The 25,946-nt window shown below is 40.4% G+C and overlaps 1 protein-coding gene across 1 annotated transcript in view; it reads left to right on the top strand.

The window, feature by feature from the left end:
- The window catches only part of EYS (eyes shut homolog), a 1,559,204-nt gene that overhangs the window by 684,080 nt on the left and 849,178 nt on the right, over positions 1–25,946 (top strand). Inside the window, 2 exon segments of the mRNA XM_030558318.1 lie at positions 9,855–10,026; positions 10,570–10,648. Of these exon segments, the coding sequence (XP_030414178.1) occupies positions 9,855–10,026; positions 10,570–10,648 (251 nt within the window).

Raw genomic sequence — 25,946 nt, 5'->3', positions numbered from 1 at the left:
TAAAGGGAGAACAATATTATACACTCACCAAAACTTGCTTAGAACTATATAATCTTGATTCACATGTACTGGGATAGTCAAAAACCTTTCTTCTGAAGTTCTGAAACCTGATCTTATAGAAACATTTTCACCATTTTGATATGAGAATGATTTAAGAGAAAGGCTTTGGAGTTTATGCAAGTTAATTACAGGCTTGAGGTATAGCACTGTGCAGTGCTTCTGCTTTGTCAGTGCACTTGAAGCAACTCTTAATAACAGCAGATCAAAAAGCCTCATGTTGAAGCATTGTATATACTTTCTTTTTGATTTGTAAGGAAAAAAGTTTCTGTGATATTTAGGTACTCTCTAGCAAAACAGTTCCTCTGTTCAGTGATTCAGTTTAGAGGTGTATTCATGAAATATCTATGTTATTGTTTGTTATTCTTGCATGATGACATCAGTTAAAACATCTCAGTTCCACAGAGTTGAAGACTGTAGTACAGAGAGAACATCAAGAAAATGTAGTGTTTGGTTCTATTCTTCACTGAGTACTCAAATACCAAAAATAGGTTTTCTACGTGCACCAACTATGGAGTATTGTGCCTGAGTATGGTCATATTCAAGCCATGCACACAACATAAGAACCTAAGAATGGCCATACTGGGTCTGACCAAAGGTCCATCTAGCCCATATCCTTCTTCCAACAGTAGCCAATGCCAGCTGCTTCAGAGAAATGAACAGAACAGGTAATAATCAAGTGATCCATCCCCGTCACCTATTCCCAGCTTCTTGGGTAATAGCCATTGCCTGATAGCATACATGTAGTTATCTAGGTTTTTCTTTTAATCTTCTTGTCAAGATTCCTTCTCCACTCTGAACTGTAGGGTACAAATGTGGGGACCTGCATGGACACTTCTAAGCTTAATTACTAGCTTAGATCTGGCATCACTGCCACCACCAACAAGTACTACCTTTTTTCCTGGGTAGTCTTGAGGGATTTCACCAATTCCCTGGTGAACACAGATCCAAACCCCTTGGATCTTAAAACAAGGAGAAATTAACCATCAGCCCTCCTTTTTCCCACCAAATCCTGGTGGATCCAGATCCAACCCCCTTGGATCTAAAAACAAGGAAAAATCATCAGGTATTAAGAAAAAGGCTTTTAATTAAAGAAAAGAAAGGTAAAAGAAAACCTCTGGGAGAGATTAGCATATCAGCTACTTTTACAGACAACAGATTTAAAACACAGAGGATGTTCCCCTGGGCACAAATTTAGTACACACAAAAAATACCCAAATACCCAGTTTGATAATTCCCTTAATGATACCAAGACAAGTTACAAAGAAAATAAACATAAACCTATTTATCCCTTTCAAAACGTACTACCTGATAAGAGTCTGGTCCTTGATCTTTTTCACTCCGGCTGAAACTGAGACTCTAAAACAAAGGAAAACTTCCCTCCTTCCTTTTGAAGCATCTTGTTCCCCTGTTGGTTCCTCTGGTCAGGTGTCAGCTAGGCTAGGTGAACTTCTTAAACCTTTACAGGGTAAAAGAGGCAATTACCCTTAACTATCTGTTTAAGACACCTCTTATAGTCTTGGCCTTCGGACATCATGTTGAAAAGAGTTCCACAGGTTGACAGTGAACAGTGTGAAGAAATACTTCCTTTTGTTTGTTTTTAAAACGCCGCTGGATATTAAAATTGATATGGAACTCAATCAGTTCTTTAGGATTATCAAGGGACTTTGAAACCACCTCCCACACTGTTTTTATACTGCCATATGGAGATTGTACCATCATCAGTGAGACAAAATGCCTTCAGTAAAAAAGGAGAGACAAGACATCCACTGCATGGACACATTTCATCATGCAAGAGGCAGAGGTCCAGAAAGAGCTTTGCCTCGGAAAATCTCTCACCCCAAAACACCTTTGTGGAAGGCTATAAGGTACAAAGTTTCAGGGAATGCTGATGATTTGGGAGAACATGGTTTCTTCAGGACAATTACTTGCAGGCATTGATCTCAAACAAAATACCAATATACTGTAAATTGAGCTGGAGTTACAATATGACCAACTGGAAGCTGATGCCTAACCTCAAATGGGAATGTGAAGAGCTTAGGCAAACACTCAACATATTGCCTGATGCTATGCCCCCAGTCAACAATCCTGTACTCCAGAGGAACTATTAGACATCATGCATCAAAAAGCCTTGTAAATGGGGGGAAGTGGTAGATGTGATATATCTTGGCTTTGGTAAGGCTTTTGATACTGTCTCACATGACCTTCTCATAAACAAACTAGGGAAATAAAACCTAAATAGAGCTGTTACTAGGTTGTATAATTGATTGGAAAACTGTTCCCAGAGAGTAGTTATCAGTGGTTCACAGTCAAGCTGGAAGGGAATATGAAATGGGGTAACACAGGGATCACTTCTGGGTCTGCTTCTGTTCAGTATCATCATCTATGATTTAGATAATGACATAGAGATTGCACTTATAAAGTTTGTGGTCAATAGCAAGCTGGCAGGAGTTGCAAGTACTTTGGATGATAGGATTAAAATTCAAAATGATCTGGACAAACTGGAGAAATGGTCTGAGGTAAATAGGATGAAATTCAATAAGGACAAATGCAAAGTACTTCACTTAGGAAGGAGCAATCAGTTGCATCCATACAAAATGAGAAATGAGTGCCTAGGAAGCAATACTGAAGATAGGGATAGGGGGTCACAGTGGATCCCAAGTTAAACATGAATCAACAGTGTAACTCTGTTGCAAAAAAAGCAAACACCATTCTGGGATGTGTTAGCAGGAGCGTTATAAGCAAGACACAGTAATTTTTCCACTCTGCTCTGCACTGAGTAGGGCTCAATGGAATATTGTGTCCAGTCTTGCACTACATTGCAGGAAAGATGTGGACAAATTAGAGAACGTACAGAGAAGAGCAGCAGCAATGATTAAAGGTCTAGAAAACATGACCTATGAGGGAAGATTGAGATAAATTGGGTTTGTTTAGTGTAGAGAAAATGATAACAGTTTTCAGGTACATAAAAGTTTGTTGCAAGGAGGAGGGAGAAAAATGGATCTCTTTAACCTCTGAGGATAGGATAAGAAGCAGTGGGCTTAAATTGCAGCAAGGGCAGTTTAGGTTGGACATTAGGAAAAACTTCCTAACTCTCAGGGTGATTAAGCAGTGGAATAAATTGCCTATGGAAGTTGTGGAATCCCTGACATTGTAGATATGTAAGAGCAACTCAGACAAACTCTGGTCAGGGATGGTCTAGTCCTGCCATGAGTACAGGAGACTGGACTAAAAGTCCTCTCGACGTTCCTTCCAGTCTTATGATTCTATAATTTTCTGACATATGTGACAACACTATGTATTGCATATGGTTTTGGAGAAAAAAGCTATGACAATGACGATGACACCAATGTTCCAGGATTTCCATGGTTTTGGGTTTCAAAATGCAGTTAAAGCTGTTTTTGACCTATGAAGCCCTAAATGGCATGGGGCATACCAATTTGGGAGACTGCCTCTTTTGCTGTAGGATATTGACACAGCTGCAATCAGTGTTGCACTTGAATGGGCACTTTCTTGTATAAAAAGGGGAGTGGGGAGTTACTGGATTTGTCCTTGGATTTTTCCTCCTCCCCCTTGATTTGAAATATCTTAAATCTGGAGAGCTTCAGGTCACACTTCAAAACTTATGTTTTCCCCAGGTTTGGGGGAGGAAAGACAGGGTTGCATCAAGTGCTGGGATTTGTGTGCTGAAGCTTCAGGCTTGAGGGCTGAGATTCTGTATTCTTTATTTCTTTCCTGGCTTTGGGGAAAATATTTTTAATCTTCTTTGCATCAGTGTTTGAATTTGCAATATGTGGAAAAGGCACCTACAGCCCTGGATATGGGAGCTTTTATGTATGAGTTTTATATATACAAACACATTTACATATGCCCATATCGGTCCTGCTTAGCATTTACAGGATGTTGTTTACTACATATCAAGCTCCTTCAGGCATGAACCATGTCTTATGTCTGAATCAGAAAGCTGAGAGAATAATATCCTCAAATGTATCCATTATTTGTAATTAGTCAGTATTTCTAATCATGTGGATATTTTAAACTCCTGGTTGGTCATGTGTAGTATTTGTGAGTGTTCAATTCATCAGTCTTCAAGTTATGTTATTTAGTTGTGATGATTAGTATTAGTTCTGGTGAAGATATCAATCATGTATTAGTTATATTGAGTAGCATCCAAAATGTACTAGGTGCTTTGCAAATATAGAGGAAGAGAATCTCTGTCCTAAAGGTGGTGCAATATACAAAGACAGACAAAGCCTGGGAGAAAGAGCTGAGACATATAGGCAAAGTGAACAGAATGAATATAGGATCACATAATCTGAATAAATAAATCACAAGGTATTGTTTTCATTCTCTGATTGCATTGGATCACAAATATGCTTGACACAAATACTTTGGCCTCTCTGCTGACAGTTCCAGCATTTCACACAACCCCAAATATATTGTGTGTGTTGCAATGGGAAACAGGATTTTAATGTAGAAACGTCTCATCCACAAGCATCTGTGCACACATGCCAGTCACTAGTATTTTAAATCTAATAATCTGACTGAGATACTTGGGTGGAGGCATCATCATGAAAGAGAACAATGTTCTTGTGGCTAAAGTGCAAAACTGAGAATCAAGAGGTCTTGTTTTTTAATTCTGGTGTGGTCTTCCTCTATGTCCTTTTGTAAGTTACTAATTCTTTCTGTACCTCATGCTCCCCATTCTGTAAAATGGGGATAATACTGTTTACCTCCCAGATATATTCTGGTGCTGAATTAATCAACATTTCATAAAGTATGTTGAAATAATTGGTTAGAAGATGTGTAGGATTTATTTGCAAGAAAACTACAAAAATAAAAGTACATCAGCTCTTCTCAAATAATGCATGTCTTCATAAAGAAATTGAAAGGATGTTCTTCTTGTATCACTTGCTGAAAGTTACTGCATTTAAATTTTAGCTTGAGAAAATAAATAATGCAGTAAATTCAAATTAAGTTAATTTTAATACCAGCTTTCTCTTTAAAAAGCGTATCTTATCTAAGTACTCTAAAATCCATACACTTACAGTACATCCTCACTTAACGCTGTAGTTATGTTCCTGAAAAATGCAATTTTAAGCAAAATAATGTTAAGAGAATCCAATTTCCCCATAAGAATTAATGTAAATGAGAGGGTTAGGTTCCAGGGAATTTTTTTCACCAGACAAAAGACCATATTACTTACACACACACACACACACACACACACACACACACACACACACACACACACACACACACACACACACACACACTCTGTATAAGTTTTAAACAAACAATTTAATAGTGGCACACAGTGATGATGATTGTGAAGCTTGGTTGAGGTGGAGGATTCAAAGGGTGGGATATTTCCCAGGGAATGCCTTACTGCTAAATGATCAACTAGCAATTGGCTGAGCCAGAGTCAGCTCCAGGCACTAGCAAACCAAAGGTGCTTGGGGAGGCACAATTTCAGAGACAGCCTTTATTCTACGGCAATTGCGCTCTTGGAGCCTTTTTTTTGGTTTGCTTGGGGTAGCAAAAAACATAGAGCCATACCTGGGCTGAGCCCTCAAGGGTTAACTCTCACACTCTACAAGGCAGCAGGAAAGGAGGGAGGGCAGACAAGGACAGAGACAGGTACCGTGTTTGTGTGTGTGTGTGTGTGTGTGTGTGTGTGTGTGTGTGTGTGTGTGTGTGTGTGTGTGTGTGTGTGTGTGTGTGTGAGAGAGAGAGAGAGAGAGAGAGAGAGAGAGATGCACATTTCCCCTTTAAGTATTAAGAGTGGGGTCAGAAGTACACTGCCTTGTTAATTAGATCAGCAAGCTGAGACTGGACCAGAGGTGCAGCTGCTGCTGCCTGGAAGCTCCCTCTGCCGTGTGTTCCCCTTGCTCTATTGATGATGGGGTAAGTGGGGTGAAGGAGCAGGGGTGAGGGGGACACCCTGACATTAGCCCCCCTCTTCTTCCCCTCCCCTCCCTTCCCACACAGCAAGCAGGAGTCTCAGGAAGAAGCTCCAAGGCAGAGGGCAGGAGCAGCACATGGCAGTGGGAGGAGATAGCTGCAACTGCAAGTCTGCTGTGCAGCTACTGCACAGGAAACTTAGGGGAGTGGGGAGCTGATAGGAAGGGCTGATAAGGGGGCTGCCGGTCCACCCTGGTTCCAACCACTCACCAGCACTGGACTGCTCTTCCTGCAAGTAGTGGATAAAGCAGGCGGCTGCCAAATGACTTAGAAGGGAGCTCTGCACAACTTTAAACGAGCATGTTGCCTAATTGATCCACAATGTAACAATGAAACAACGTTAACTGGGACAACTTTAAATGAGGAGTTACTATGCTCAGATTGCCTGGAAATTTTGTGTGCCTTAGAAGGGATTGAGTTTAGTCAGTGATCCAGATTTGGGGACATTTGAACAAGTGGTTCCTGAGATATTGCCCACCTGAGATATTCTTGAAGTTCAGATGTTCGGGCAACATTTTTTTGCTCACAGATAGAGATCAAGCCAAGACTTATATCATCACATCCTGGTCTCAGATGCTCGAGATTACACCAACAGATTGCATGCCATCCACTAGTCCTTTGGGGAAAATAATATTACAAAATGTTATTAGTCAAGGACTTTAGTTCTCCTGTTGGGAGCAGCATCCTTCAAAATGCTTGGTTCAGAAGCTCTTATCAGCCCCACATTCCTCTCCTGTGTGTATGCCAAGATCTAAGGGGATGTGACTCCCTCATTCCTGCCCCTGCTCATGTAATCTAGGAGCTGTAGTTCCTTGGCCAGCTCCCTGCCTATAGAGTCCGCCCTAGATCAGGGAAGGAACTACATTTCCCAGCATTCCCTTGGCAGCTATCAACAGGAAAGGGAATGGGGAAGCTGAGACCCCATGCACTGCAGCTTGCTGTGCATGGATAACTGACTGCTAGAAGGGGGTGTCACTGTGAATGGGGAACAAGTATGCCCAAGGAGTAGAAAGCTTTGACCCAGATATCACCCTCAGAAGACTCCTTAGACTGGATTAAGGATGCTGGTGTGACCTCGCCTGGCAGCCCCCCAAAAAGGAATTGGGTGGACTAAATGGACAGTGCCCCTCTCTATCTGAAGCCTAGCAGGGGAGGTCTGTGGATCCCATGAGAAGTTAAAATGATAAGTATGGGAGGGAAGGCTCTACTAGAGGACCTGGGCAGCTTTAGATACAGTACCAGGCACATAGGAGGATTTCCACGTCAGAGCTATGGAAGCAGAAATTGGCTTTTCCTTTACAGATTTATCTAGAATTCAGAAAGGGAATCTAGGTAACCTGCCTTCCAGATTTGAACATTCTCAAAATTCAGGAGTGCTCAAGCTCAGTTTAGGCTGCTGTTACTTCATTTCTCCCAAATCAAATATGCTGATCTACTGTAACTTGTAGAAAAAGCAGGATAAAATTGAGCAAGAAATATTGGCATCTCCCCAGTGCTAACTAGGACTGGAATTGCTATTTTCAACAGCCATTACCAATTTTTTTTAGTTTTGTTTGTTTAAAAGGAAGACAGTAATATTGCATTGACAAATTCCCCTAGAAACGAAGAGTGAAACAAAAAAAACAACAAAGGCACTTCAGCTTTTTCTCATTTATGTAGGAAAGTCTTATAATATGGATCCAGATATCCTCCAGTCTCACAAGCTGAAAATTGATCCACTTTACTGCAGTTCTGTAAGCATGCGGGAACCAGTCCTGTCTGTGTTCTGTGCACATCCAAAATTCCTACTGAATTCAGAAGTGCCTTGCTTTTGTGACCATACTACCTGATATTTTCAGCCCTTGTAAGTGAAGCAGGTTTACATTTAGTAATTGAGTGGGAAGCCACTCAGAAAAAGTTAGGTGCTGAAGGAGGTGTTGCTTATTCACTAGGTAATGTGAGACCTTATTGTTACCATAGTAAACCAGTGCCGCATAGAATGCACTTTGTTCCTAGAGTCTAGAATGGGGTCCTTTGATTCTATACACAGCCCATTAAAGATAATGAAAAGACTCCCACTCACTTCAACAGGCTTTGGACAGAACTGGTTATACACAGGGTAACTCCACTGTCTTTACAGGGTCCTGGTCCCACAGTGGAGGGGGACCATGTGAGCATATTGCAGAGCTGCTGCTCAGGGATGGGAACTTCCTGGCACCCCAGCCTCCAAAATCATTCAGGCTGCACTTTCTGCATGACTGTGTGCTAGTTGAACGTTGTGTGGGAATTGGTGGCCTCAGATGCATGAGATGGGCATCTCAGATACTTAAAGCCATGGCCTAGAGGAGGGAAGCGCTTAACTGCAGAGTCTGCAGCTGCCTTGGGTCAGCCCTGAGGATTTAGACTCCCCAGAGCCACCGTTGCAAGATTCAAGCATGCTCAGCCTTGGAATTGCCACCTCTTCCTTGACTAATAGCTGCAGCTATCTAAGGCTGGCCTCTGCCAGTTGGCCTCATGGCTATATCCAAAGAAGCTGAAGGTGCCTCTGTGACTGCTGGGGGCTATTAAGCTAGAGCAAATAAAGAAACTGGAATTAACCTCAAGGAACAGAGGCCACCAGTAGGAAAGGAATGTCAAGGGAAGCAAGGAAAGAGGAAGCAGATCAGGTTTGGAGCAGGAGAATAACCTCATCTGGTTGGGGAACCTGTCCAAAGTAGAAAGGAAACAAGCATGGGGAGAGGTGGTAGTGATCAGGTAGTAGACTAGCATGTAGATGGGAGCAGAGGGAGAAAGGCTGGTGTCTTCAGCTTCCCAAGGGTTAAGTCCTCACTTTGGGGAAATGGTGTTTGCAAGTGGCTTGCTCAAATGGCAGGATGGGTGCTGAGGGAGGAATTTGTCAGAATTGATCTAGTATCTGCTGGCCTTGGAACTTTGAGCTGAGAGTAGGACCACATATTGTGACTGGTGAAATAGGGAGGTACTGGAGACATGGCTATAGAAGGTCTGAATGAGGAAGGAGATAAACCTGTGGGGAGTTTCCCTGATCACTATGAAAGTTTTACTCACTGTGGGCACTAGTAAACTCACATGGGTGTAAAGCTCAATGAGAAAAATCTGGGGGCTGAGGGAACTGTGTATGGCAATGCATGTAGTCATGTAGTCATGTGTGATCAAAATGAAAAATGTCTCTGAGATTCAGTACCGAGTATACTATGGCATGAATGGCACTGCCATACCAGGACCACACTCGGAGCCCACAATGACTACATAACGGCCCACAAATATGTTTGGTGTCAAGACCCACAAAAGATTAATCTGGCCCTGTTAATAACTCACATTGGGATCTCATATCACAGTCACAGTTCTGTTACTCTCCTCAACTAATCCTTAGATCATCTGATATCACAAGCACACTGTGTTAACCTGCCTCACCTACTGCTTTTACCATTCAGCCCAGTAACACCAAAAATATATACTGGTACATTTAATTCTTCTTTCCGTTACACCATAAAATTGTCCTCATGATCGTCCCAGTGCCTCTATACATATTCAGTCTGTCTGCAATTTACCCTTTCAGCCAAGTTACTTTATGCCATAACAAAACTACAGATGCTAACTGTGGAATATATTGTAATCTACATGTTCTTCTTGCACATCAATAAAGAATATCCTATTGGAATAATCTATACATGTGACTACAATAAGGTAATACGTGAACAACATTAGGGAAATGTGCAATATAACATTTGGAATTTCTAATATAAACAAGTAAACAATTATTTTTATTGGGTTTGGAGTGTTTGTTGTTGTTTACAGTTGAAAGTTGCAGTCATCACTGTTCTGCTTTTACGCAGGCAACAGATGTGAAGCAAATATAGATGAATGTATATCAGCACCCTGTCTCAATGATGGAAGTTGCATTGATGATATAAACTTCTATAAATGTCACTGTAAGAGAGGCTTTATCGGAATAAACTGTGAGACAGATGTTGATGAATGTTTGCCAGAGCCTTGTCTTCATGGAAGGTGCCTATTTTTATTTTACTATTATTATCTCCAAGAAAATGTACTTAAATTGCGATATTTAAGATTTACAGACAAGGGAACATTGATAAAGATCGTTTTAATTATGTTCTTCCCATAAAGTAAGAGTACAAGCACAGTTAAGGATGACAGATGTTGCCTGTTTAAGATAATGTAATATACTTGTATGTTATCTCAGTTCTTCTTTCATTTGTGTTCATTAGCATAAGCGATTTTCAATAAATGTGGATTAATTAGACTTTAAAACACTTAAAAGCAACTCTTCAGTTATAACATACCAACAGGTCAAAATGAAAAGTCTTTCTTTTATTAGCAGCATGTCTGCCCTATAAAAATCCCTTCAGCCTGCATAATATACCTCATCCAAAGTCCATTAAGATTAACAGAAAAAATCCTAATGATTCAGTAGGAGTTGGATCAGATCCCCACGTGATTAGTAAATATGTAGCTACAATAGAATGTTATGTCTGGTGCTGGAGTTAGAACTATGAATGACGATCTTTACAATTGTGTTTTGTGTTTCAGATGTGTAGACTTTGTAGCTGGGTATCAATGCTCCTGTGAAACAGGATGGACTGGCTCGAAATGTGAGATCAATATTAATGTAAGTCTTTAATTTTAATTATGTGGGGAGAGGGTAACGTACTATTTGAAACTCCATTTGACTTCAGTAACTTTTAAACATTTTTTTTTATTGAAAACAAGAGAGAAATTGAATTGTTTTAATCCATTTTTGTAAAGTTTATTACTTGTTACTAATATGAAACAGTATTAGAAATGGTATTGAGAAAATGTCTTAAGGTTTTTGAAGAGAAGTATTTATTATAAATATGAAAGGCCAAAGAAGAATAAAATCTAAATTTCCTGAAAATCAGTTATGCATCCGTTTGGCTTAGCTATTGCTGATTAAATCTCTAAGATAGCTGACACAGTTTACTGAAACATAACTACATTTTGAATTGTAAACAGTGGAATGCAATAGGTTTGTGTTGCATATGACTCCTATGGACAAGAAGTATATCCTAAATTCCTTATGCTAAAGATAGTAAAAATCCAGAAATTTAAAATGGCGGTTCCCAAGAAGTTTTATAAATCTATGGTATAGAATTTGGGTTATAAATTGATATCCTATTGCTCCTTCACTGACAAACTTGCATGGCTTATTTGTATACTAGAATCAAAGTGAGTGAGGTAATATCTTTCACTGGACCAACTTCTGTTGGTGAGAGAGGCAAGCTTTCAAGTTTAAATAGAGTTCTTCAGGTCTGCTAAATGTACTCAGTGTGTCACAGCTAAATACAAAGCAGAACAGATTATTTAGCATAGGATGACCAAATGTCCCGATTTTTGGTTTTTTTTCTTACATAGGCTCCTATTACTCTCCACCCCCATCCCAATTTTTCACATTTGCTGTCTGTTCACCCTAGTTTAGCATAACCAATTAACACATATTTCAAGGGACCATTCAAGGTGAAGTGCCCAGTTAATACCCTTCCAGTCATAGATGGAAAAGGAAGGGTGGTGGGGGGAAAGGAAACGGGGGATGTGGAGCGGCGGTTACTGGATTATACATTGTTGTAATAAGCCATAAATCCAGTGTCTTTATTCAGTCCATGTTTTTTAGTATCTAGCAAGGTTCTGAATTTAAGTTCTGAGGCTCATCTTTGAAACTGTTGTACAGATTTCCTTTAAGAATGAAGACTGAGAGGTCAGATACAGAGTGATTGTTCTTTGAAAAATGTTCACTACAGGTAATATGGTGCTTTTGTCTTTTATCATTTTTCTGTGTGAGTTCATTCAAAAGCATAGTGATTGTCTGGTTTCACCCACATAGTTTTGACTGGAGCATTCAGTTCACTGGATGAGATACACCACATGTGTATTTGTAGGAATTCTGGGTCTCAAAAGATGTGTTGTGGAGTGTACTGATCATTGTAGCAGTGAAGATACGTCTTCGGGTTTTGCATCTATTGTTATGGCAAGGTCTGGTGCCACTTCAAGTTGGTTTGTCCTGGTCTGTTGGGAACTTGTTTCTGATGATGAGCTTGGAGAGGCTGAGGGGTTGTTTAAAGGCCAAAAGGGGGGATTCAGGAAAGATTTAGTTCAGGATTTGGTCCCCATCAATTACGGGTTGTAGTTGTTTAATGATCCACAGTATGGGTTTCAGTGTGGGGTGGAAGGTGACAATTAGGGTGTGTGGTCAGAGGAGTGTTTATTGCCATATTGAAAAAGGTTCTCTTGGGGTATATGGGTGGTCCATTCCATGATGCTATCAACCTCTCTGGGGGAGTGTCTTAGTTTGGTGAAGTAGGTTTTAAGTGTGTTAAGGTTTATCCCCCAGAGTTTCTCCTCAGAGCATTCTGTGTTATCTGAGTGCCAGACTGTAGATAACTCATTTCTTGGTGTGTCTGGAGTCGTTACTAGATATATAAAGGTAGATATGGTGATCTGCAGGTTTCTTGTATATAGTTGTCTGCATGATTCCATTGTTGAAGCTCATTGCGGTATCCAGGAAGAGGATGCTAGTGTGGGAAACTTCTAGAGAAAGTTTAATGGATTGATGGTGGTTGTTGAAGTTGTGTTGGAAATCTGTGAGGGAGTTGAAGCATCTGCTCAGAGGATGAACATATCATTTATGCATCTCAGGTATGTCATTGGTTTTGTGATTGGGATCAACACAGCAACAATAACATTCTTTCTTTCTTTCTTTCTTTCTTTCTTTCTTTCTTTCTTTCTTTCTTTCTTTCTTTCTTATATTGTGTATCTTTCAGAGTTAGAGAGAAGATGTACTATCAGCTCAATGCACAGCTACAGTTACATCTAAAATATAGACTCTCATGCTTTCAAACCATAAAATACTATATAAGCACAGTAATTCTTCTTTGACTCATCATAATCACTGGTGATCCCTCAAGGTTGAGGATGATCATTCACAGGTTTTATTTTTCATATATCCTTTGGTGACTGCGGGGACCCATCCTTGAGCCACAGGCTCATTGGCAGATGTTGCAGTTGGTGTTGGAAGACAGGATTGGGCCATTGCTGTGTGACAGTTGTCTCCTTTCTTTTCTGGCAGTTTTCTGCGACCAAGGCAAGGTGATTTTCCTCATAAGTGGACGTTCTCTCTCTAACAAATCTTTGCCAGTTATCCCTATCCTGAGCTGCTATCTCCCAGAGTGTGGTTCAATGCAATACCTATTGATGAAAGCAGCAAAGAATCCTGTGGCACCTTATAGACTAACAGATGTTTTGGAACATGAGCTTTTGTGGGTGAATACCCACTTCGTCAGACGAAGTGGTGCATCTGATGAAGTGGGTGTCCACCCACGAAAGCTCATGCTCCAAAACTTCTGTTATTCTATAAGGTGCCATAAGATTCTTTGCTGCTTTTACAGATCCAGACTAACACGGCTACCCCTCTGATACTTAATACCTATTGATGTTTATCTTGAGGGTGTCTTTAAGTGTTTCTCTTGGCCTCCCCATTTCCTTTCTCCTTTGGTGAGTTGGGCATACAGCAGTTGTTCTCATAAGCATATATCAGGCATGTGCACACAGTACCTGCCCCATCTCAGTTGGTTCTGGATAATCAGGGCTTCAGCATGGAAGATGTTGGCCTTTGTGAGGACACTGACATTAGTGCAATGATACTCCCACTGTATGTTGAGGATCTTCCAAAGATGGTACTTGCATTCCAGATTTTTCAGGTGTTTTCTGTAGGTCACCCAAGTCTCATAGGAATGTTAAGGAGAGTTGGGATTACCATCATTTTATAAACTAAAAGTCTAGTATGTGCTCTGATGTTCTGGTTGTTGAACACCTGGAGAGACAGTCTGCCAAAAGCAAGGCTCGTGAAGCAGAATCTGTGCTGAATTTTGACATCTGTGTCTGCCTTCTGTGAGATATGGCTGCCAAGATAGGCAGAGTATTTTTAATTTTCCAGTTCTTCCTTGTCAATATAGATCTTTCTTGCTGGGTCAGATGATTGAACGGGGACTGGCTGGGGGAGAACTTTTGTTTTGACTATGTTCAGAGTTAGCCCTAGGCTTTTGTAAGCATCAGAGAAGCAATTAACGGCTGTTTGTAGATCCTCCTTTCAGTATGCAATTACAGCACAATCATCTGTACTGGAGTTCAGCTATTGCTGCCAATATTTCTTTACTTCTGGCATGGAGACGAGAAAGGTTGAAAAGGTTGCCATCAGTCCGATATTGGATGCCAATGCCCTGTTGTAGATGGTCTTGGGTTAATGTTTTAATAGCTGCTAAGAAAATGGAGAAAAGGATGGGTGCCAGTACACAGCTTTGTTTTATGCCAGTTCGGATGATAAAGGGCTCAGAGGTAGAACCACTGCACAGGATGGAGGCAGTCATCTGGTTGTGGAGGAGTCTTACAATGGTAATAAATTTGCTTGGGCAGCCAAACTTTGACATGTTTTTGCCATAAGACCTCACGGTTGACAGAGTGGTGGTGGTGTTCTTGACATTTTTCCTGAATCTGCCTGGCCGCAAAAATCATGTTGGTGGTGCCTTGTAATGATCTGAAGACACATTGGGATTCTGGAAGTACTTCCTCTGTAAGAGGGAGCAGGTGATTCAGTCAGATTCTAGTAAGAAACTTCCCAGCAATGGAGAGTAGGGCAATGCCTTGATAGTTTCCACAGTCGGCCCTGTCTCCCTTTTTGAAAATGGTGATTATGTTAGCATTACGTAAGTCAGCAGGGATTCCTTTGGTGCGCCAGATTTTGAGGAACAACAAATGAAGCTTGTTAGTCAATTTTTCTCCCCCGACTTTCAGTACTTCAGCTGTTTTGCCATCGGGACCTAGTGTTTTATTGTTCTTCATTTGTTTAATTGTTTGCAGACCTCCTCAGGTGTTGATGTGTTGGCATCCAGATAGGATGATGAGGGATGGAGTCAATGGTGGTGTCAGTCACAGTTGAGTCTCGATTTAGAAGCTTTTGGTAGTGTTCCTTCAAATTATATTTGATGGCTTTGTTATCTTTAAGAAGGATACTACCATCTTTGGATCTCAGAAATGTGAGGCTACATGAGCACTAGGTCCTGATGGTCCATATGGGGTCTTTGTCTCACAAAAAAAGCTCTGCATGTCATGTCTGTCAGCGAATGTTTGGATTTCTTTTGCTTTGTTCTCCTACAATTTTGTTAAATTCTCAGATTCTCCTTTGAACTTCAGCCTTGAGCTGATGGAAAGAACTCTGCTTTTGACTGGATAGTGATTGGTTTTGCTAGTCACAGAAAGCTTTTTTCTTCTGGTTCAAAAGGGCTGTAATCTCAATGTTGTTGTTGTCAAATCAGTCCTGATGGCGGCAGGTAGAAAAGCCGATGGATTACTCACAAGCCTCATGGATGGTCTGTTTTAGGGCTTCCCAGTCTTCTTCAACACTGTGTTATCATTTTCCGGTGTGCATATGGTCAGTTTTTTACTGATGAGTGGTTGGAAGTTCTCTTGGATGCACTGAGGATGAAGTTTGGATGTTATATTGCAATCTGTGTGCTTTAGATTGCTTTCTGTATTTCAGTGCAATCCTGATGGACATGACTGATCTCCCCAGGCAGTGGTCAGTCCAGCCATCATTAGCTTCTCTCATGACACAGGAGATTTGGACATCTCTTAGATTCTGTGTTCGTACAATGACATAGTCTAGTAGGTGCCACTGTTTTGAGTGAGGGTGTTGCCAATAATTTGTATTGTACTTGTTGCTTTCTCCGAAGATTGTGTTTGTGATCATGAAGTCGTGCTCTGCACATTTGCTGAGTAGAAGGATGCCATTGGAATTGGTCTTGCCCACACCTTCCTTCCCAGTGGTCCTACTCCATAATTTAGAATCTCGTCCAACTGTTGAGTTAAAGTCCCCTGAGAAGATTATCGTATCTGTTTTTGGAATGGATGACAAAATTTTATCGAGGTCAGTGTACAAGGATTCTTTTTGTTCTTCTTCAGCATTAAATGTTGGTGCATATGCACTGATGATACTGACAAATGACTTATTGATCAATTAGAAGCAGAGGGTCATAAGACACTCATTGATGCAGATGGGAAGCTCAGTCATGGGGTTGATAAGAAGGTTCTTGATTGCAAATCTAACACCATGTATTCACCTGTCACTTGCTGGTTTTACTTTTACTGGCGCCCTCATCACTCAAGTGGCCTTCCTCTGCACTTCTTGTTTCACTGAGCACAGCGATGTCAATATTGTACCTTGAGAGTTCTCGGGTAACAATTGCTGTTCTGCTTTTGGGTCTTTCACTTTTTGATTTGTCTAGTAGGGTATAGACATTCCAGGTTATTATCCTGCATCATATGGGTGCAGATCCTAGCTCCCTGCTCTTTTGGGCCAATGGCATAAAGAGATGAAGAAGTAATCTTAGAAGGCAGCTGAATTTTCCCCTAAAATGTAGAAGTATAAAATATCGTAGTTGTCTCTACATCACCTGCATCTTCCCATGGGTTTGGGGCATTCCTGGATAATTCAGGGGCATGGCTGATGGTAGAAAGGAGTGTTGTGGTATCACTCTGTGCCTCATTGATTTCTGATTGATGAAGCAGTCTCCAGGAGATGAATATAGGTGGCATAATTTAGAACATCTCTTAGACAGTCGTCCCTGAGATTAAGGGAGCAGAAAAATGGCTTTTCTCCACCTCACTCCAGGCCTTGTATTAAGCATAGTTTTGTTGGATCCTAGGATTTGGTCCATTGATTACAACTAGTATCATGAGACAGTATGGGAAATCTGCCTCATTCCAGGCTATTTGACTCCTAATATTGTGCTCCGCTTAGTGATGTCTGAATCTCAAAACAGTTGAAGGTTTAGTTCAAATCCAATAAGCATCCTAAATTTTGGAATTTAGAGTGTTTTTTTTACTTGTATATGCACATAGGAAATAGTTGTGAATTTTGATGTACAGCCAAAAGTCTTAGATGGTTGAATAACAATTTATTACATTAGAAAAAAGATGTATGTTGCACAGCTTGATATTGAAAATGCATGACAACTGGTCTTACACAAGTTGTCAATCTAGGTGGAAAATTATCAGCCAACTTTCCATAACAGCAAAAAGCTTTAGTGAGTAACCAATTATTTTGCAACTCAACTTAACTCGACTCAAAGTGCAGATGTTTACATTATATTGCAAATCTATACGATTATCAGCTGTTTCCAATGTAAATACATAATACCCCTGAGTAATATTTTATTTCATTTGGTGTCAGTGATTTACACTTCCTTCTATCTTGAAGAATGAGAGATTAAATGACCTGTAGACAATTGTATGAAGATCATATTCAATAGATAACCAAATTCCATATAGATGTGGATGAAAATGCAGAGATTAGGAAGAGATCAGTATGGAATTTGGTTATCTTTTTAATATATATTTAATAGAAAAGTCATCAAATATATGGCTTCATTTGTTCTATTAATGCTGTTTGCAAGCACTGTGTTTACTAGATTAGATTACATTATTTTTAAAGAATTAGGCCCTAAATCTGCTAATTGTTCCACACAGGAAGACCACTGTGCCTCCACAAAACTGTACTGAAATCAGTGGGGCTCCCTCCAGGCAGATGTATGAGTCTGCTCACACTGATAGACTTGCAAGACCAGGTCTATATGTCTTTCTTCCTCTAAATTAGTTGCAGTATTTTTATTTTTTTTCTCTTTAAACAAACCAAAAAAAGTATGGAGGGATAACCAGCTTCTCTACTCTGAAAAGTCAGTGACAATGATTCATCCAGAAAATGGTTTAAATAAAGAAAATGTAAACACATATATCTCAATATATCTTTTTCTTAGACTAGGAACAGTGAGGAAAATATTCTAAAGAACAAAAAGGCTTTAAGAATGAAGATAAAACATTTAGTAGACAATAGATTCAATTAAGCTGATCCATGATAATAATTTTATTTATTCCTGGTATATCCCAGGAGATACTCTAGACCTGATAGTCTGGAATTATAAAATCCTAATGCTTGAAGTGCATTTTGTAAAGAACTACTTGGCTTATCTAATGCTTGTATAAAAAGATTTAGGAACACACTATAAATGCACAAGTATAAGAAGACTGTAACTCTACAGATCCAATATGAAATCTAAATATTGTGTTCCTCCGACTATATTAAATGTACAAAAATTTCAATATTACACTTGCTTTTATTTAAATTGGAGTAAAAGACTAACCACACTGTTGAAAAAAATTCCCATTTTTAAATTTGCTAAATTAAAACAGTTTTAATAAAAATAGAAAATTCCCCGGGACATTTCATGCTAAAACATTTCTTGCTATCTGGATAAGTGGAGAATTTTGTGATAAATATATGTTACATTTTCAAATTTCAAGCTAAGTCTTTTGGCTGTGATTGTCATAGCAAGTCAGATGGTATTGGTTCTGTCTCCTGGTTTGTTTATGGCATATACACAGAGAAATTAGATTTAAAAAACTCATAAAATACATAAAAAATTCTGGAAGGTTGCGGTGTAACAATACTTTATTTCTTAAAATCCAGACCCTTAACACAAGAACTAAAAACAAAGAAAGCAGGCTTCTGCTTAAAATAGAGAGGCACAACTCACCCCACCTATACATTTGTAATCTGGCTGTTTGTAAATGTGACTGTTGCTTGGCCAAGATCTCTCACACAGCCCCATAAAGAACTAGGAAACCCACCTGAGTATTTAAAATGTCAGTTTACACTTTCAGTACAGGTTTCAGTACGCCACATGTCGCTTCTTAGCTGAGCCTACATCATGTGGTCAGGAGAATGAGCAAATGGCAAATGGCATTTTGAGTAGTCTTCTCAGAGTAAGTGACCTATATTTTATGTGCTTTCTGAGCCACGCAGAAAATAACCTAACCATGGCAACAGGAGATCTCTGCTGTAGTGTGAGTAGTAGGGCCACTTATTGCATTGCTTTCTTCATGTGAAATATATGTATTTACATCCACCTATTTGTTGTTTTAAATTACATGGTAAAGTCTCTGGGACAGGGAGTGCATTTCACTGTTTGACCACACTTAGAACAATGAGGTCTCAGTCCTGATTGGGCCTTTGGGTCTACCATAATACAAATAAATGTGCAGCTCCATGTGTGATGTTCCTCACAGAGGAAAAAGTCACTGATTTCCTTAATACACACCTTGGTTTAAACATTTCAGTGTGGGGAAGCTGGATGTTAGATGGTGTCTGAGAGTTCTGCAGGGTGGGCATGAGATTATTTAAGAGATGCTGGTGTTTCTGGGGTTGGTGGGTGGGCACTAGGGGGTTTAGGTTGTGGATAGGCACTGTAAGAGGCCCGTCTGAGTGCTAGGATGTCTGGGGTGAGTGGGTGGGGACTTGGTGATGCTGTTTGTGGGATTGTTTATAGAGGTTTGCTTGATGAGAGTAGCTATAGACTGTCACCTACTGGAACTGATGGCTGTCTTTGTTTGCTGCTGCTGTTGCCACCTTCTGTTCCCACCTGCTCCTTTCCTGTTCAGACTCAGTAGGAGAACAGCAAGAGTGGAGACAGAGAAGCCTGCAGAGCAGGTGACACAGTGACTATAGGGTCCACATGGAGTCATAGCAAGTTATCCCTGCAGTCCAGATATATCCACAGGTATTTAACTGCTATTACAGGGTTGCCAGATGCCCTTGTGTCATACAAGAAACATGATAACTGGCAGCCATGTAATAATCCAAGATTTTAGAGGGGAAGTTCTCATTTGGCAACCATTAAAAACACTTGGAAAAGATGTTCATCTACAAAAAGCATTGAAGGAGTTAGCAGGCCACTAGTCTCTCACAGGCAGCTTCTCACCTAATATGGGACCTTCCTTCTCCACTGTGTAAGCAGTAAATAAGGTAATCTGTGGGAGGGATGGTGATTCCATGTAACAGATTTGAGACTTGTTCCTTAAAAGGGCATTTGAATGGTTAAAATCTCATAGAAAATGATGACATCTGGTGATATCTGAGGGAATGTTCGACAGTCAAAGTTCTAATCTGGTGTTGGTTTTGCTCAGAAGTTCAAATATGAAGTGTCTAATTTAATGGGATGTTAATTGAGTAGATCAGTCAGCTAATCACTCCATTCAAGTGTCTGTACTATACAATATAAGTATGTAAGTGACTTTTTTATGTTGTTCTCTCTCAGGGCCGCCCAGAGGATTCAGGGGGCTTGAGGCAAAACAATTTTGGGGGCCCCTTCCATAAAAAAAAGTTGCAATACTATAGAATACTATATTCTCGGGGGGGGGGGGGGTTGCCCCACTTGCCCCCCCGCTGGATGGCCCTGGGAAAAATAAACATTTAAAAACCTTCCGTATCTCGGCATTTTGAGAAAACTTCTTTTCAAGTCACCATTACAAGATATCACTGGTTCTCAGAATCAGCTAGTGCTAAAAGGCACTAAAGCTCATTAAAAGGGTTGCACAAATATTTTCCATCAAAACTTTTTTTGGATCGAAAACTAGGGGTTTTTAAAAAGCAGAAAAAATCATGGACAATGTCTGCTTTCCTTTAAAATTTGTTGTGTTTTTTTTAATTGAAAAGCTGAAATTAGTCTGCCAAAACCTGAACATGGTTTTATAAAAAACAACAAAAAAAATTCTGCTTGAAAAAAAAATTCAAAATTTTTGAACTATCTCAGCTTGTGACCAAACGCCTGAGCCCATCCGGTCAGAGATTTTTCCAGGTTTCTGATGTTCTGCTGGCTTCCTTGACTCATATCTGTCTCCATAACTTTGGGTTCATTTAGGTAAGAGCATAAGAACATAAGAATGATCATACTGGGTCAGACCAAAGGTCCATCCAGAACAGTATCCTGTCTACTGACAGTGGCCAATGCCAAGTGCCCCAGAGGGAGTGAACCTAACAGTGACCAAGTCATCGCCCTCCTGCCATCCATCTCCACCTTCTGACAAACAGAGGCTAGGGACACCATTCCTTACCCATCCTGGCTAATAGCCATTAGAGGACATAACCTCCATGAATTTATCTGTTTCCTAGAGACTGGCTCCATGGGGTCCCTCACAAACTGGAGACAGTTACTGTGGGTTTGTCTTTAGTATAGCTTATGTACATACTCCACGAACTGAGCATTTGAGCTTGTCCAGAATCTGGGATGAGCCTATGTTGTGAAAACTGAAATGCTCAAAATAGCACATGCATGTGAATGGACACAGGGTGCTAAAATTAAATTAACCCGGGGTTCTCAAACTGGGGGCCAGGACCCCATCATGGGGTCACGAGGTTATTACTGGGAGTTGCGAGCTGTCAGCCTCCACCTCAAACTCTCGGGGAATGCAGGGGAGAGGAGTCTCCCTTGGTAGGGTTGGGAAGGAGGTAGGTGGTGTAGGATATTGCTTTTCTCATGTGATCCTTCCCCCATGGCTCTCTTGGCTCTGTTAATCTAAAGTGGCTAATTTTAATGAAGCTACCCTCCCCTGACGTGACTCTCCCTATGGCACTAAAATTAAATGTAGACTACAATTTGGCATTTGAGAAATGAAAGGGATGGTCGCTCTAACGGAAAAGCTAACAGCTTGGCTTTTTGTGTTAAATAGCTGTCTGCAAGCCTCAAACTGCTGAATGAGCTTTAGGGTAGGGAAGGCTGTGCCTCCCCAAACAGTCTGGCCTGCCCACTATCTGACCCCCACCCCCTTCCTGCCCCTCTTGTTGCCCTCCTTCCTGCCCCCCTCAAAATCCTTGACCCCGAACCACCTCCTGGGACCCTACCACCTACCAACCCCACCTGCTCTCTGTCCCCTGACTGCCCCAATGTCTATCCACCCCCACCCCCGCACCGAGTCCTGACAGACTCCCAGAATGCCCATGATCCAATCCCCCATTCCCTGTCCCCTGACTTCCCCCCTGAATCTCTGCTCCCTCCCTGCCCCTTATTGAACCCCCCCAGTCCCCACCCCGTTACCATTCTGCTTACCCTTGCCTCCCCCCTCTTCCAGAGCCTCAGCACGCCACATCCAGGAGTGGCCCTGGACAGCACTGCAGCGGCCTGAGCTCCCGCTGCTCAGCTGCAACTCACAGCCCTGCCCCCTTAACACGTGGCTCTGAGCGGAAGGAGCTCAGGCACCGCTGGAGATATGCTGCTTTAGTGCTGTCCAGGGCTGCTCCTGGAAGTGGTGCGCTGACGCGCCAGGGGATGGGGGAAGGTGGAGGCAGGGACGGGGCCAGCGTGAGCCTCAGACATTCTCAGGGGGGCTCCTGTGGGGCCTGGGGCAAATTGTCCCACTTCCCTCCCCGGGCGGCCCTGCTCTCTCTCTCCCTGTCTTCCATCCACAATCCAAATTTGACAAGTTGTCTACTGTAGTGATTTTGGGATGCCTTTAGAATGGAGTGACACTGAAAAAAATCACAGAATTTTGAGATAAAAATAAATTTCACAACCCATTCTACAAAATATTTCAGAAATCTTTGCGCCCATAGAAGAAAATAAAATTTTGAGATGTTGAAAACCACACAAAATTAATTTGTGAAAATGTTTGTGAAAGATTTTACAAAAAGCTTTTACCTCTCTCTACCTTCCTTACTGGCTATAAAATCTGACAGGACCAAGTTAAAATTAAAAATAAATTCCAGTTTTAGTTGTTTAAAAATAAAATATAAATTGGCATCTGGAACATTCTTTTTTTAAAACAGTATATTTCTATATACTCTTACTGTGTATTTTAGATTGGTGTAAAGTAGCTGTGCTACACAGATTTATTCCAAATGACGAGTGTACTTTAAATTCTCTTGTGAGCTGAAAACTTCATAACTTAGTGGACCAAATAGTTTAAACTAAGTGCCTTTTTTTAATCTTAGCAAGAAATCTTGTGCCTTTTGGTCTCTTAATAGCATTCAGCATTGCCTCAGATTATTGCACTTCTGAGAAATTAAACCATGGTACAGTATTTTCCAAGGCATTGAAAAGAACTTACAGTATGTCCTTTACTAATGCATCAAGCTGTAGCTGCTTTATGTAACCTTTAAAAAGTGCTATTAAAACAAATTGTTTGGTGCCCACAAAGTAGTACAGTACTGTAAAATGTGATACTTTGGAAAACTAAATTCAGCGTACATAAAAAAAAGCTGTTAATATGAAATAATAATACTTAGCAATTATACAGTATTTCACATGTTCTGAAACACTCGGTACACACATTAGCTAATTGATTGGTTTAAAAGTATTTATTTATGTATCCAATTAAATCAAAATTGCCCTCTCTGTCACCTCGTCCTATAAACTGAGTGTCCAAGCCTTGCTACTTTTTCTTCCATAACATTGTAAAACATCACCTCTTCTCGCTCTTCATATGGTTAAACTATCCTCCAGTTCTCAACCCCACCCATTCTCTTCCTCCGTGACCTCCTGGCATCCACATTGCCCCCACCCCAAGTCCATTGAAAATGAGTTACTGAAAGCATCGTCCTTTTCTGTTGCACTGACTCTTTTTTTGAATTCCTACATTGTCTCTCCTTTTTCCACTCCATCAAGTTCATGCTTCACGGCTCTTCATATTTCTATCTTTCTCTCTACAAGTCAATGATGCCCACATTGACTACCACTTGCTCACCTCTTCCCGAAACATCTAGGTGCTGTCTTCCACTCTCTGAATTGATCTGCAAGGTCATTACCCTCTTCTCCATCAAGTCCCTCCTCAAAATTCACCTTTGCTGAGATGCCTACAAAAAAATCAACCAACAGCCAGTGAATTATTTGGCAGAAACACTGGCCAACTGCCAGGTCTTTCCAACAGATATACTATTTCAAAGAAAAAGCACCCTAATGTAAGTAGTTTGTAGAACATCAAAAAAACGTTTCAACCACACACAGCCTATCACAGCTTTTTTTTTTAATTTCCACTTGTCTTAATAGTCATTCTACAGCATAAAGCCACTAAATATTTAAGTAATTAAGCTATGAAGCCTTTTATTTCAACTATTTCCTGGAGTGTTAACAGTGTTTTTTCAGTGTATATGGTATAAATGGTTTGATAATTTGGACTGGTTTTAGGAACAATTAACCTCAATCCATGTTTATCACCTATAGGCAACACTTAGGGAGAATATGTATTTTTATCCTTTTGAAATTATATATATTTTTGTCATTCAGCTACATGTACTTTGACAAGCCAGTAGACTACATTGTGAACTATACATAGAATAAACAATTCATCATATATAATATTTCTAAAAGCTTTGTTAAAAACTTTATTTAAAAAACATAATGGCTACAAAGTCAAGCTCTCAAAATTTAAGAAAAGTCTGGGTAAGATTATTTGTGCAACCTTAATTCCTGCCACCTGTCCGGTACATAATGATATAGTCTTGAGTTATGTGGTCACATGCTCTTTTTTTCCACTGCATCACTGCCTCATTCAGTGCACAGAATGGATGGTGTTCTGGGAATTAATCAGGGCTGTATAGCGAAGGAGGCTATTGCCTCTGGCACCCTTTGTTTGTTGAATAAATTGGAAAGAGTATTGTAACTGAGACAGGGGATTGCAGGAAGCAAAAACAGGGTCTCATGTTTAACAGAGTGGTTGAATGTCATCCTGAAGAACTGGATTTTATCTTTGCCTCTGCCTCAGAGTTCCCAAGGGATGCTGGACAAATGCTTAAAACGAAATTTTCATTGGTCATTAACACAGTGTGTTTTTCATTTTCTGAGTGCCTGTGAGCTCTGATTTGCACAAGTGGTGAGTGCCCACAACTGCAACTAAGGTCAATGGGATCTCTGGTCTGAACATATAAAGTGCTATAGATTGCTGAGTATTCTGATAAATCAGACCTTATGTTTCACAAGTTGGTCATCCAAAATTAGTGGACACTTATGACAGGTTTGACCTTAATTTTTCTGTGCTTCAGCTGTAAAATGGAGATAATATCATCTATTCTTACAGTTTCTGAAACTCTATGGTAAGAGCCCCATAGAAACACCAAAGAGGAAATTAATAATTTTGTGTTCAGTGTAAGGTTTGGCTTGTGTACTTGGGTAAATAAGGCCTAGAGCTACACATTAATTTGGGAAGATAAAAAGAAATACTGAATGACTCATATAGGGGTTCTGTGGAAATAATAGTATGAGATCATGTAGTTAAAGACTGTAGCATAATGCATATGGGGGTTGAATTAAAGTTCCATGGGCAACTTTAGTTGTTCATTTCCTAACTTATGAATGCTTGACTTTGCAGTCTTACAATTCTTCAACTGTTTTTACTCTGCAATTTAAATGTACTTTTTTTGTGGGGGGAGGGGGCGGGCGACCATCAAGTGGAACCATATAGACTCCTCACATAGGTCTTCAGCAGGATTCTGACCCTTAGATATGCAACACAATCTTCTACAATTTGAGGTAATTGAGTAACTCATAACAGTAAAAAGCTGGTATGTTTTATGCAGACCTGCTACTAGAGGGACATAGAAATGTAGAGCTGGGAGGGACCTTTAGAGATCATCAAGTCCAGATGACTGACCTGAGGCAGGACCAAATATACGTAGACTATCCCTGACAGGTGTTTGTCCAAGCTCTTCTTAAAAACCTCCAATGATGGAAATTCCACAATTTCCATTGGAAGCCTATTCCAGAGCATAACTATCCTTATAATTATAAAGTTTTTTCTAATATCTGACCTAAATCTCCCTTGCTTCAGACTAAGCCCATTACTTCTTGTACTTCCTTCAGTAGTCATGAAAACACATTTGATCATCATCCTCTTTGTAACAGCCGGTAACATATTTGAAGACTGATATCAAGTCCTATCTCAGTCTTCTTTTCTCAAGACTAAATATAGCTGTGTTTTTTCATCTTTCCTCATAGATTTTCTAAACCCTTTATCATTTTTGTAGCTCTCCTCTGGACTCTCTCCAATTTATCCACATATTTCCTAAAGTGTAGTGC

Source organism: Gopherus evgoodei, chromosome 3, assembly GCF_007399415.2.
Source record: "Gopherus evgoodei ecotype Sinaloan lineage chromosome 3, rGopEvg1_v1.p, whole genome shotgun sequence".
NCBI classification, from domain to species: domain Eukaryota; kingdom Metazoa; phylum Chordata; order Testudines; family Testudinidae; genus Gopherus; species Gopherus evgoodei.
This window is presented reverse-complemented; position numbering and strand designations above follow the sequence as displayed.